The sequence below is a fragment of the Suillus fuscotomentosus genome, assembly GCF_016647785.1.
Source record: "Suillus fuscotomentosus strain FC203 chromosome Unknown F5891scaffold_64, whole genome shotgun sequence".
Taxonomy (NCBI): Eukaryota; Fungi; Basidiomycota; class Agaricomycetes; order Boletales; family Suillaceae; genus Suillus; species Suillus fuscotomentosus.
In genome coordinates this window covers 237,386-251,567 of record NW_024539576.1, presented here as the reverse complement: position 1 = coordinate 251,567, position 14,182 = coordinate 237,386, and the positions used below count along the sequence as shown (strand labels likewise).

Here is a 14,182-nt window from a genome sequence, read left to right as displayed (position 1 = left end):
ATAGCATGGATGCCGAGTCGGAGAACAAGTCCCAAATCAATTGTATATACAGCATATGGTGGATCCGGTCATACATTGATATATGACAGCTTGCAGGGACATGCTGCAGTGGGATAAGATTGAGATTGTATTACCAGTGAGATGATCGATAATCAAAAACCTTGTTTGAAACTCGAAATTGTAACGGTCCTTGATATGTAATGTACCGGAAAGAAGCATTGGGCTTACAAAATCTGACAATATCAACTAATATCTGAGTCTCGCCGGTTTACTGATGCGGTGATCTGAGCGGTGATGCATTGATGAGTGACCTGTTACCACTCGGAAATTGTTCGGCTCCCACAGCAAGGTACGAGCAAAAACTCAGTCAAGACCTCGCTCACCGCATGGACCTTACATAATAAGTCCATAGATATCTTCGCTCTTTTTCTTGTAAATGAGGTACAGAGCATTGTAGCCGCACTCTCTCTGATATTGGTAATATGTATATTAGTTCAGTATGTCTTGTTGAGTGTATCCTAGTCATTATTTATTGTACAATGTGCAAGCCTACTGTAAGCAGAGTAAGGCTTGTGCTGGCCAGAAAATGTTAATATTTTAAAACTACTAAATTAGGACATATTTTGAGCGGCAGTGACCGCTTCGGGCAATAATATAATTTTATGCTCATTTTTTCCCTTAAGGTCTCACTCAATTAAATTCATTTGTCGTTTATTCGAAGAACGCAGAGCTACTTGGAAGATATCTGAGTTGAGTATTTTCCAGAGGTACTACTTTCTAATTATCAGAGCCGACAAGGTTTCTGAGGTCTTTCTGTTGGTACCTTGTTCTCGCCACGGCTTGGCAGCCGAACGGTGGAGTGGTAACAGGTCACCACACACTTTTACTGATACGGCGGTGGTTACTAGTAGGGTTACCGACTCTCCGAGATTACGTACACGCAACATGCTTGCCTTCACACAGTTGCCAGTACTATCTAGGGAACTACTCGCTTCAAGTAGCAGACGTGATATGATATTCCAATAGCTGCAACACTCATGCTCTTCATGCAAGCGTAACTACATCTTCAAATCACTTCCGTCGTTCGGCTCAAACGGAGCTCGTTGCTTCATGTTATCGCTGTGCACGGATTGCCAGCAACGCAGCTGATGCTCTAAGATGAGGCATCATGATTGGTCACACAAGAAGAAGTGTCCGATAATTCGATAACGTGGGTCTGAAATCTTTTCCCGTATCACGCTCGCTTCTTAATTGCAGCCGGGTCATAAGGTTCCCTCCAACTTATCATCCCTCTTCATTGTTCACCCAACTTGCGATCATATCGCCCACCAAATGCTGAAGGACCTGGCGCATTGAAAAAGACACGCCCACTCAGTGGCCCAAGCTAATCCACGCAACACTGAACATACACTATCTATGGTTTTACTTCACACACAGCAGACGATCAAGGTATGAATGAGCGACGCTTCATCATCCAGCTTTTTGATCTGACTCTCGTGCTTTGTTTACAGTACTTTCGAGGTTCGTTATTGTATTTTCTCGTCCGTTACAGCCTGTGTTGAAGTGCTGTCAAAGTTGCACCGGCTGCTGTTTGGGTGAGTTAGGCATGCACCATTCTCCAAAGTCTGGCCAATACCTTATCGTCTTCGTTAGGCATTCGATTACTGTTTGACATTTGAACATGAAGTTCGTCTGTTTAGCACCATGGGCCGTTTGAACATCGCGTCTGTCATGTTTATCATAACAAGATACATTCCCATAGTATGGATTATCAGTGAAATATACGGCGAGCAACACTTCACTTTTGAGAGAAACATTCTTATTGGTTTGCAGTCACTGTAGGGCCACAATCAATAGAAGCGGTAAATACAATTGTCTCTGAACCATACCTAAATCATGTTAATGCTTACGCAGTGCCTGACAACATATCGGACTGCTGGCGGTAGGTCACCTCACAATCACTAGTTACATGTCCCCTAACGTCTCCCAGGTTCCCTGGTTCTTATCATGTTATCTACCGAAGGTATGTGCGCTCATGTCCATCAAGTGATTTCCCCCTTCATATGTTTCAGGTCTGCTTCTCATGCGTACACTTGCCTTGTGGCATAATAACGAGAAAATCAAACGATTTCTGTTGGCAAGCTACTTGGTAAGTGATTCGGCAATTCTGTTACTCGGGTGATAATATCAGGGTTTGAAGGTTGTTGCTACCTCAATGCTCACTTGTGACATCCTGGCGGTGTCTCCGAAACTCGTAAGTGTATGTGCACCCACATCAAGTAAGAGCTCCGTAGAGGAAGCTACGAGAGTGGAACACCTGATTATGGGCATGTTCGTTAGTGCGGCGCTGTTTGAACTCAGTGAGCAACTGGCGATGCTGCCTTCCCTTGAATCTACTGACGAGATTCATGCAGCGGTGGTTTTTGTCACAATGTATCACTCTTTAACATCTCGCTCTGTTGGCATACGTACCGTCAATGGATTGGTGTCCAACTTGTGGAAAGGAAGTTTGCTATATGCATTGTCGCTTCTTAGTATGTTATTCTGAAGTCTATTTCTTCTTCGTCTCTCCTAACTGTGCTCTAAGCAATCTCTATTGCGAACGCTGTTTCTTTTTCTTTACCGGTACGTGCTTTTCGTGTACTCCACCATGATTAGATATGAACCCATTGGTGCAGGTCTCAAGCGGGCAGAACGGTATCATTGATGTGTAAGCGACTGCCCTTCGTGTTGAGTGTTAACTGCTCAACTATTATAACCAGGTTTCAAGGTGTCCTGCATGGCGTTATGGCTTCACGTATTCTTTTTGATTTGCGCACTGCAGACCGGCGTGAAGAAGATAGTTCTCGACTGGCCTCATATGTACCTTCTTCTAATTTACAGTTTGCATCGTACAGCATACCCATGACTCCCTTACCATGACGAAAACAATATATGAATTACATGTCCCCATGATTCACGTCCGGAACTCGAATTCGAATGGCTGACGGACTTCGGGAGGGTTTGTAGAATAAATCTTTTGGGCGTCAAGATTATATCATGCGTATACACGGACTGACGGGATCCGTCTGCCGGATCCCAGATTGATCCGCAAAGTTTTTTTTTGCATCTGTAATGGAACCTAATGGGACTGGCTGAGTAATAAGCAGCCGACGCAGCGGGGTCACCCAGGCTACTACCTAGCCACCACAACAGCTATGATTTCGGGCAACTCAGGTGTACAGACGCTGCTACAAGTGACAGTGATCCAGATTCAAGAAGAGTTCCAGAAGACATGAGTGGGGGAAATCGACCGACCTAATACCTCGATAACACCACGGCAACCTTGTTTGAAGATGAGGTCCGTATCTAGTAGGATATTTTGAACTTCACTACATTGGATAACACAGACACATTCTTCTAGCAATTTGAAATAGATTGCGAGTTAGACGATATACGTACAAGACCGAAATAACAATAACCGAGTTGAAACTTCTACCACTAGGAGTAGGTTGTCATGCAGGCTGTTGTCCCCAGTTCGAGTAGATTAACGCCAGGGTTCGAGAATTCATTTCAATGTGAGTGCATTCTCTGCTAGGCAGCCAAGCACAGATCATCAAAGAGAAGAGTTGGTTGTCTGCAGCAACTCAGGGACACAACCAAATGTGAGTGTGATCATATTATCTTCTCCGAGTCCGACGGATGCCGTTTGTGCGTGTATTGAAACACATCATTTAACTGAGGAAGTAATTGAATCCATCACGCGCATGTTATCTTTCGCAGAGGGAAGCCGTCGTGGAGGTTTTCTCTTCATCACCATGTTTCTTAAAGGTGGGGATAATTATTTGTGTACTTGCTTATAGTACAACTCGTCAGCTCGTCCGTTCACTTGTTTCATAAATCCTCTTCACAAGAAGCATAACCAAGCCATGCCATCATCTAAACGCAATCAGCTTCCCAACACACGTACTCCAGTATACATCGACATTTGGCCAGAGTCTAGCTCATGGTCGATTGGCTCGAGCTCATCGTCATGTTCACATGCACCACCATCTTCTCTATCAAAGTCGCCCCAAGTTGTCTTGAACATGCCGCGTCGCATGAGGGATATTGATCCCACAGTAACCTTCGTCTCGCCCTCTGTCGTCATTGCCAAGTCATCCTATATAATTGTATTGGATGGTGCGCCTATACACAACGAGGACACGAAGCTCGAATGCATTGGACCATATTTCGCCGGTTCTGTAATCTCGTCTGGTGACGGTCCATTGCTCTACAGCACAACCCTAGTTCCCAAGTTCTGGGAAATCTTGTGCAGATCTCCAGGTCCGTACTCTCCGGCCTTGACGTGCTACGGATATATGATTAGTCCCCCAAGATCCCACTATGTACACCATCATTCAGGATGTGTACCGTCGAGATCCAGCACCCCTTGGAAGGTCCTCGGGTCGTCCGCGCCCTGTTCTTATCTTCTCTGCTGAATACCATTTCCGGTACTCAGTCCATGCATGCACGCCTCCACCTTCCATGACACCATACATCGCATATCATGCCAATTCGCCTTTCATCGCGAACGTCAATTGTGCTCATCTCAACTTACACGAACCCGACTGTCCGTGCAATCGCCATCGGATGCCCTTGGGTCAAGACAGCCCTCAGTTGCATGAAGACAACATGCAAAGCCAACTGTATAAACAATGCATACCGGACGTCAGCCTAGGGGATTTCCCCCTCATTAACTCTATGATTGATAACCATGACTCGTCTGCTGCCAAGTCGGAAGAGATGATGACACAGTCGTCATTCTCAAGCTTCCCAAATGACATCCGTAATTATGTGAGTAAGCTATAGTTCAATGAGAAGGCCTGCTGCTCACATGTCCATCAGATATAGGAAAGTGGCACGCATATAACAGTGATATAACTTTTTTTTTTCCAATTTTTGTTCATGTGATATTACTTACTGGATGTATGCTGACATTCTATATATATATAGAGTCATTCCGGTATTGTTGCAGTCAAACTGAGTTTCTGCCCTGTAGGTCCCACCAATGACATTTACCCGTCTGAAAGCGCTGAGAACTTAGAAAAACGTGTTAGGACGTGATGTATACTGTGTGTACTTGTTATTCCAGACATTTGGAGTCTCCCGGTACGGCTAGATAGTGACTGGGTACTGTGGTCTCAAGGAAGTCATTCACTCACGTAACTCTACAGGAGTAATATTATGATCTTCGAGCCTCGAGCCTTGAAGCCCTGCCATCGGCGAAGATTATAGTCCTAGAGCTTCGAGCTTCGAGCCTTGAAGCCCTGCCGCATCGACGAAGTTGTACGTATCTGTCTCCAGTGCGGAGAGATAAACCACCGTGATGATATCGGTGAAGTGACGTTCAAACGACTACGTACTAATGCATTCTTATCGCTGTTAGAAGCCCATGTCGACTATGGATGAGCGCCCATTGACAGCTTCTGCCATTTATCCGATCAACTTCGCTGTCCATATTAGACAGGTGAGTGTCAAAAATAATGTGGACTATGAGTCCGACTATCACATACCGGAATTTGAAAAGCGCTTGTCGAATTACGAAAACCAACCTGTAGATCAACGGGTATATATCATATTAGCATCAAGCACTGCACAATGAGACAGAAATGGAAGTAATCGACAAAGAAAAACTGCACTCATTGTTGCAGTTGCTGTGCTGATGGGAACCGAGCTGACTCGACCGACGGACGAGCCAACCATGATGACTATTTCTTTGGCATGCGCAGCTCTTGCTTAGATGAGTACCTCATGCAGCACAAACACGAAAGATAGTGTTCGGGAATGAAAATTTCTTGAGGGGACTATCGCATTGGACGCCAGCTGTCCGTTGTACATTGATGTTGAAACATAAGGCCCGGTTCCTAAAGCGTGAAATTATATTCTATCCTACATTATCTTTGCCTATGGGAAGTCGTCTACTGTGGGACAGGAAGAGAAGCGGTAAATGTGTCCTAAATTATAACCAATAGAGTTTGAATCTGACCTCGTATGCGCTTGCCTTGTCGTACGGGACAGGTCATCCATCTAGTTTCTTCGTACGACACGCGGAAAAGAACCCCAGCTAGGTACTATCGCATAGCCTCGAATGGCCTCGAACGCTGCATTCGCTCGTTCGTTATCGCGGTCTACATTTGAAATTGAGAACGCATTACGACCTGTTCGATCTCTGACTGATACATGTGCATGAACAAGTTAGAGTCGGAATAGATGCATACTCGGTATCTGACGCAAAATAGCCATGAAATTCTAATAGATATTGGTAAAATTCGACTCACATTCCCCAATGGTTTCACCACAAACGTTGTATGCCTCAATCCTGCGGTTCCAAGAAAAAAGCGTTGTCCACCATCCTCACAGTCGACCTATAAACGTGCGCAGGAACCTGTTCCAGTATCTGCACCGGAGTCAGCTTCCATTGCTGTCACAGTGAATCGCTTGTTGTATGGTTCCCTTCGACACCTATGTCAAACTTGAAACTCTCGTTCAACGGCTTCCTGGTTTTACACCCGAGTAAACTTTTTTGCAGCCGCGGACTCAGGGTTTCTGAATAAATTATTTTTAATAACATCTTGAAGACGCGAACTTTCACGAACACACCTTCGAAGTTGAGTTGAATGTGGGTAACTGATTTGTTCATTTTGGGCAGGTACAGAACGTAAGCCTGCTGCATCGTGCCGACCGTAACGTAACATGTATCGTGAAAGCAATTTAGGGCGTGAAAAAACGTATAGAATCACGATACAAAAACCAAACCTATGTAAGGCAGCAGTGCTCAGAAATTTATCTTTGGACTGTGGGTAACATATCAAGGGTTGTCTCAGGAAGGAATAGCATGACCTTACCTCCATCACTTGAGATGGAAATCAGCAACCAGCTCATCCGACGATCAAAAAGCACGGGGCAAGCACGGGGCCAACACCAGTGCCTGTAAGGGAATTAACATTGCCGTGAACCCAAACTACCATACTCGCAAGCAGAACAGAACCTGCAACTTCCACCTTGCCGCAGCCCACCATCATGAAGTTGTCGATTGGTATCAATGAACGTTAAACATACCCTGGGCCCGCGCTCAGGCTGTAATCATGGGACTACAACACTTGGCATCAAACCCGGCGAGCAGAGTGTCTGCACACCATTTCTCCAGCTTACTTATCCTTGTAATCAGGGTGGCGAAAAGCCTTGCACGGATCTGCCAGTCAACGTTTGACTCACACTGGTGCAGTCGGAACCATCGACACCACCGCCCGTGACCCTGATTTCACGGATGTCGAGAAAACTGTGTGGTACTACGCCAATGGTGAGACGTGGTCTAACAGACTCTACTAACGAGACGCTCGTCATGGGCGGCAGCGGCACATCTAGTACGTTCCGCTTCAGCAACAGTGCCGCGGAGGAGTTCCTTGTGACGATAGGACTGAAGACACGGGCATGAAGATCCACACTGAGTACTGAATGGCTGGCCTAGGAAGTTGAATTGGACTCAACTAGTTGACTCGGAGGTTCGGAGGACGAGTACAAAGAGAACTACCGTGAAATCTGGATGTTATGGAAAACAACTTCAAGGGCGTCCACATTACTATCATATTTCTTGAGTTGTCGTACCAAAGGAATTAGAGCTATGTCAAGACAAAGTCGATATGGGTGATGTGATGGCAAAACAAGGACTCTGCAATTGAGAAATACATATTATCAATAGAGAAAAGGCAAGGAACAATATTAGCTCTAATTCGGAAACCGGATTCAGCTCAGTCTCAGGTACTGAAATGAACAATATCCTCGGAGTATTCCTAGTGCCTGCTACATAAGACAAGACATGACAAAGATATAAAACACAGCAATATTTAATATCAACGAGACATAAATTGTCTTCATGCAAGTCCATATCGTACCATGTCATACTGGGCTTCAAGAAACCATTACTCCCCTGCAAACAAGCGCACGAGCATGTACGTCGTCGAGCCGATGAAACGAACGACTAAAGAAAAAAAGTTATCAGCACTAGTGATGGTGTAGCGTCAGAAGCTTCCCCTTACATGCGAGTCCAGCAACTGAGAAGAGGATGAACGTCATGTACCCGGTCACACCCGCACTTCCACTGCCACTCGTAGTGCTGCCATTTAAAGTGTTAGCGATCAGTAACACCTGCAACCTTTCAAAGTGCTCACATTATAGCAGCAGCCAGAAGAGCCTGTAAACCCACGACGTCAATAAATGTGTCTTTAATACGAACCTATTTAGTTACTCACGTTGCTCAAAGTCCAAACCAGCAATACGTTCGTTCGGAACGTCTTATAATAATCTTCTTGCTGCGTTGCCGGATCAGGCTTGGAATCCTCCTTGGGTGGTTTCGAGGACAGAACATGTATAGCATCTTCATATGCTGCATTGATGTCAGTCTCAGCCGTGGGTACCACTACCTCGACCTCATTCTTGTTGTCCCCCTTGCCCGCGCTGACGACACCGAGATCAGTGGAAACCTTGTTGTCACCCTTCGTTCCCCATGAGACATCATGGACGTTGGCAAACTGAGACTTTGTGAACGACTGGGAGCTATGCTGAAGAAGAGGGACGTACTGCGTAGACGTTCAAGACCGTAATATACGACGGCGCCATGAGGAGATATTGGATGAAGGACGTAATCATATGCCATGGCTCAAACTTTGACAATCATCGATAAATAACAAGCAAGATACAGAGCAAATAATGACTCACGAAGATCAACGAGGCCATGAAATACAGCCCCAGCGTCGCCGCCAATGAGACCACGACATCTCTAAAGATTGAATTCGACAATAGATCGCTAGCCTGTATCGCTCGTCCTTCACTTTGCGCGACGCCTTCGATGGCCTTGTAAGCGAGCAATAACGCCGAGACAGTCATATCAATCGTGATTATGGCAAATCCGATGAAAGCGAGGGTGTAGCCCCATTTTGAACCTTGCGGCCGATTGCCGAGCGAGAGGAGGAAGCACATGATGAGCAACCCAATATAGAAGTAGTTGAGAATGATGTTAAGGATGCGGATTTGAGGAACGTAGGACTCGAGCGCTTGGGTGAGAATGATGAAGGCGATATAATAGTTACCCTAATGCGCATGAAGGTCATGACGGTGACGTAGAGAATGGTACAGAAGGAAACTTACAAGGGAAAACCAGGCAAATATGAGGTTGTACAGTTGATAAAACATCTCTATGTGAATCCAGAACTTGCGCATGAATGAATGCGAGGAGCGATACAGGTAGTGGAAATGAACGGTAGAGTGTATGGCAGCAAAGAAAGAGCCATTGAGCCAGCGACGTCTTTGAGAAATCAACTCGGGGACCTGTTAGAAAGGGTCAGCGTGCTCTACACTATGACTCGAACGTTTGGATTGACCTGGTCGGGAACATCAGTAACGGCGTATGCAGACTTGACATAGTGCAGAATCCACGATCCCCCACGCTTTGAGACAAGCTCCCAGCATAATATCTGAACAAGTATCAGTCGAGACATCATCTTATTCCACTTAGCACCCACCCGATCCTCGGCAAGATACATGTTCGCTGTGAAGATATCGGCACCTGCACCATGCATCTTCTCGCCCAAAAAGTACTTCTGCAACGGGCCCTCCCCCATCTGGTCATTCTGCAGGGCAATATACCTGTATGCACTAAACGCGCCAGGCAGCACGGTGATGTACCCAAACACACTTTCTAACGGCTTATCCAAAATATTCGACATTTTATATTCGAAATTCTGCGCTGCAACGAGTGGGTTGAGAAGATACTGTCCGTACTTGCCCTTCAGAGCGACGATTTCGCCGCATGCACCGCCGACATTCGAATTAATATCGAAGGCTTTCCACAGGTGGTAGATTGAAGTGGGGCCAGGCATGGTACCAACGTCAAGGAGAACGCACACATTGGGATCCAATATTGGACCAAAGGCGTTGAAGAACCAGCGATGAGAGTTGATCTTCTTTTGGTTCTTCTCCTTAAGGCAGAAGATGATCTGTACGGGGACAACACCTTTCTCGGCGCCTTCGATTTTCATCGAAGGAGAGACCGATACTGTAGTCACGTTAAGATTAGATACAGACAAATGACAGTGAGACAAACTTTGCGTGGTATACTCGTATATGTGTGCTGCGACAGGTTTTCCATTGACGATATTCTTTTCTATCATCAATTTGATGACCATTTGCTAAAAATGGAACTTACCGTTGCAATGCCGTCTTGATATGCACCCATGGCAGCAATGACACTCAGCGTCCGGAAATTGATCTTCGATCGCCCATCACTGACAATACAGACCACAACCTTTTTCCAACCCTCTTTCCCCCACGTTTTGCTCCTATCTCGTTTGCACAAATGAGCGATATTTTTAATGACACCATGCATTGAACGACAGAATAGCTCCTCATCTTCATTGTACATTGTCATGACGATGAAAAGCTCCGTCTTCCGTGGAGGATCGTAGTACCCTTGGCGGAGGGTGAACCCAGAGTTCTTAAAGTCATTTGGGTCGCATGTGGCTGCAGAGTACCGCATGTGGGTAAACTCGCGTTCATTGCGAATCGCGCACATATCCAGCAGTTTTGTTGGCACTGCGGAGTCGAGCACGAAGTTACCGTGGAAGAGTCTGTGCACCATGAGGGAGAGAAAATAAGATTCAACAAGGAACACTCACTCTACCTTCTTGGTAGTCTTGTACCGTCGGGGCACGCGCTGTGGTATGTGTCCGTAGCGAATGTTAGTTTCTGAGCGATCATCAGAAATGGCCTCCTGGTAGCCTCCAGGCATTTGTGCTGCTGTATAGGGACCATTGCGTTGCAGCAGTGGCATGTCGCCCAGGTCATTGTCCTCACGCTCTACCATCTCATAATCCATACCAAATTGCGACTGCGGACGTGGAGCGGGCGGTGCGTTGTCGAATGGGCTATAGTGGGCATGTGGTGTAAGGTAGTCTGTTGGTGGCTGCGGCGGATGTTGTTGTTGTTGCTGATACAAATCTTGTGATTGAGAAGGAGGAAATGGGGTCGATTGAACTTGCGGGGTAAGAAATGGGTCCGAGAGGTGATATTGCTGGTTCGGATCGTAGGGTCGGTGTTCAAATTGGGGATTGTAGCGATTTGGGTCATACGGGTCATATAGTTGTTCTTCATAAGGATTAGGTGTCTGAGACGGGTGAGCGCTGTACCCGTCATTGTAGTGTCCTCGCTGTGCCTCGTCAGCCTGTTTATCATCGTGATAGGATTTTGTTAGACGCCTTGAACGATGACAATGGCAATAAACAAACCCACCTCGTTGTACCGTGACATCGCGTGTGGGCAAGTTGTCTCCTATATGAGCAAGCAAATGAAAGAACGTGAAGAAGGTCAGTAAGTAGTCTAGACTATAAGCGCTAGCTCTAAGTACTGTGCAAGGCTGTCAGAAGTTGTGGCAGTGCTTTCAATTCACAGGCCCAGCCAAGCGCAGTGACTTGCGCAATGCGCAGCTTTCCAAGTCAGCTTTCGGGCTCCTAACTATTCTCTAGCAACAGAACTCTCATCCGAAGTTCTTTCAAAGAAAAACTAGTACAAAGGGAGAGAACCCCCAAAATAACTTACTACTAGTTCATCGGTCGGTGTCTTTTCTATGTAAATTTCACTTATATCTCAAAGTCGAAGAGATACTGTACTAAAGCTGCAACCGACTTGCAAGGTGATGTATTGCAGGGACCATCACAAGTGTGGCACTCCTCGATCGACTTCTAGTTCAAGATTTCATTGCTTCTAGATGTGCATTCAAGAATTCCGTACGACATCGTTAAATTAAAATTCGATTTACTTCCATCACAGCGGAAACTCGTTGCTAGCTACTCTTTCAAGCCCACTCTCATATGCAAATAGCTGGATTAGTCGCCCGTCGCTGTTACAGACGATTTCACTTCTTAGGGATTGGCACCCTTGTATATCCTTCAACGTTCAAGGTTTCTCTAGATGAAACGGCACCGTTCTCAGCGTGCAGGATTGCAGGGATAACTCAGATGCATGAGCTCGTATAGATAAACTTTTTAAGAGATGGCAAACCATAGGAGATTTCTTGGCTCAAACTTCCAAAATGCGAAGGATCAAGGAGATAGTCATAAACGACAAATTCACGACGTTCCTTCCGCCCTTGGCAGGTGCTTTTCTGTCATGCTGATCGTGAGGTGGCGGATCCTTATTATTTGTCTTCCAGATTGACTTACTACGTTAAAAAGGTTGAAGCACAGGTTGACAGCACGAGACAATCGGGCATGCTCGGTCGGGGACCCATTGATCGAATGATTCTTCGTCATCGTGTCTTGTGATGGTTCAGTAGACTAGTAAGCGTCACAGTCGCATGCGGCAATCAAGGAGAAGTGCCCGTTAGTTCCTGGTGCTAGCACTGGAGTCTGACAGCGCTACAGCGGTACCTGCATAGTAAGACACAGATGATAGTGAGTCGCCAGTGAGTCCACAATAACTTAGTAAAGCATTCATACATCACCCGACTTCTCCCAAACCTCTGTTATGCCTCCTCCCGTCTCACTCAATCCCCCAATGATGATCAAGTCCTTCGTAGCAATGATCGCATTAACCTTGTTCACATCGGTCGTTGCCTTCGTCCACTTTGGAGATATGTCCAACTTTCCATCGGCAGTTGGGCCGCCAATTTCGTGGAGGGTGACTTTTCCCATCAATGTGGATGTGAAAAGTGTGCGAGGCCCGAAAAATGTCCTGCTGGTGTCTCAGTTCGGATATCGCAGTATAGCAATAATAAACACATACAGAGCAGTGATAGGGCCATGCCCGACATCCGCCGTGAAGGCTCCATCTTGCTTCAATCCTTCCCACTTCCGCCGTTTCTTTTTGACAGATGCACCAGATGAGACTCCTATCATTTTCTCTCCGCCGGTGCCAATCCATACCCGTCCGTCGGCGGTTCCCGCAGCCAAGATGCCAGATGGTGACATGGCAGACGACAATATGAATGGCGGGGACATTGAGACACCTGAAGACTCGGACAGAGGAGACGTCCCTGACATGCGAAATATTGAAAAATGAGTGACAGCCAAATCGACCAAAAAGTCAGACTACCTAAATCGAATCGCGACAATATGGTCTTTTGGTGAAAGTCGTGATGCAGCAGCCTAGAGTCGTATCCACCGCTAACAAGTTCACTCGGACGATCGGGAATGAACTTCACTGTCCCACAGATCTGCGTTACTATGAGCGAGGTATGCACCTGAAACACGAAAGATACAAACATTGTCATGACTTGTTTTCATGCGTGTTACTTGTTTCGTAGAAAGATCAACGACGCCGACTGCACCAGAGTCCAGACAAAATGCCAGTTGACTGTTTTTTTGGTTGAGCGAGAGCTGGCTGGTCATGATCAGTCGGAAATATGAAGAATGGTGATGCGCCCTCTACCTCGTTCAGCACGTCGTCATTTTCGGCACCAAGTTCCAACGTCAAGGTCGCGTCAGCCTTCGCAAGAATCATCTTTTCCGTGTCCACAGTAAAACGTAGAGCCTGTATAAGTTGAAAACAGTCTTGTCAGACACATGCAGTATTTCGATTCTCGACTTGTCAGGACATACATGACGATTGGATGCGACCCAGATATCCCCGAGGCCACTTGCACTGTAATATGCCATGCATACCACAGACGATACTTCTCCCAACCCTCTGATAGCCTTCACAACTTTCAAAGTCTCTTGATTATATACGCGAACGGATCCGTCATCTGTAATATGTACAGAATAAATCTACATGATCCATCAGCATGGGATTTGATGGAAGCCCGTACCTGAGCCTGCAAAGAAATGACCCGATGATCCTTCGGCCAGACATGAGATCGGTGCGGGTGTTTTCAGTGTTTGTCGGTAAGTGTATGGTGTCTCCTTCATGATGAGCGCGAGCTTCAACAAAGTTCAAGTTCAAACCGTCCGTATTGGGTGAAAAGTCTCGTTCCACGCATGATGGCAACAGCGGCCCGCTTGTCCCTCACTTCGTCCAGCAACTTCAGAGCAATAGAATCTATAACAGCATGTATAGCAGATCATCTGACTAGATAATATTTCTTTGAAATCTACTTCGCAACAACATATAACTTCGATCAAAAGTGGTAATAAATAAAAGCAAATTTCCCTGCTCTTTGGAGGGCACCAGA

General features: G+C 46.1%; 4 protein-coding genes across 4 annotated transcripts; 2 read left to right on the top strand and 2 right to left on the bottom strand.

Annotated features, from left to right (window-relative positions):
* The first annotated feature begins 944 nt into the window (after positions 1-944).
* On the top strand, positions 945-2,961 carry F5891DRAFT_1057677 (uncharacterized protein). The gene is made up of 14 exons (XM_041362749.1): positions 945-1,210; positions 1,270-1,449; positions 1,512-1,521; positions 1,576-1,595; positions 1,654-1,786; positions 1,834-1,862; positions 1,915-1,942; positions 1,991-2,023; positions 2,073-2,149; positions 2,201-2,360; positions 2,415-2,534; positions 2,588-2,625; positions 2,679-2,710; positions 2,763-2,961. Exons 2-14 carry the CDS (start codon positions 1,417-1,419, stop codon positions 2,920-2,922), a joined length of 873 nt encoding a protein of 290 aa, XP_041221254.1. The 5' UTR covers positions 945-1,210; positions 1,270-1,416; the 3' UTR covers positions 2,923-2,961.
* A 780-nt stretch (positions 2,962-3,741) lies between these two features.
* Positions 3,742-5,298, top strand: F5891DRAFT_1114881 (uncharacterized protein). Its single transcript, XM_041363769.1, has 4 exons — positions 3,742-4,305; positions 4,358-4,815; positions 4,867-5,130; positions 5,196-5,298. Exons 1-3 carry the CDS (start codon positions 3,909-3,911, stop codon positions 4,870-4,872), a joined length of 861 nt encoding a protein of 286 aa, XP_041221253.1. The 5' UTR covers positions 3,742-3,908; the 3' UTR covers positions 4,873-5,130; positions 5,196-5,298.
* Positions 5,299-7,976: 2,678 nt separating this feature from the next.
* Positions 7,977-11,518, bottom strand: F5891DRAFT_1057671 (glycosyltransferase family 2 protein). Its single transcript, XM_041362748.1, has 11 exons — positions 11,305-11,518; positions 10,692-11,236; positions 10,223-10,643; positions 10,121-10,175; positions 9,540-10,072; positions 9,399-9,491; positions 9,166-9,345; positions 8,737-9,108; positions 8,599-8,682; positions 8,271-8,549; positions 7,977-8,212 (listed from the first exon to the last, which is right to left on the bottom strand). The coding sequence occupies exons 1-11, from the start codon at positions 11,320-11,322 to the stop codon at positions 8,186-8,188; spliced, it is 2,607 nt and encodes an 868-aa protein (XP_041221252.1). The 5' UTR covers positions 11,323-11,518; the 3' UTR covers positions 7,977-8,185.
* Positions 11,519-12,503: 985 nt separating this feature from the next.
* F5891DRAFT_1130535 (WD40-repeat-containing domain protein) lies at positions 12,504-13,919 on the bottom strand (the record flags this gene model as incomplete). Its single annotated transcript, XM_041364546.1, has 7 exons — positions 12,504-12,744; positions 12,796-13,045; positions 13,105-13,225; positions 13,275-13,388; positions 13,441-13,542; positions 13,611-13,756; positions 13,820-13,919. 7 exons carry the CDS (start codon positions 13,917-13,919, stop codon positions 12,504-12,506), a joined length of 1,074 nt encoding a protein of 357 aa, XP_041221251.1.
* Positions 13,920-14,182: the final 263 nt, after the last annotated feature.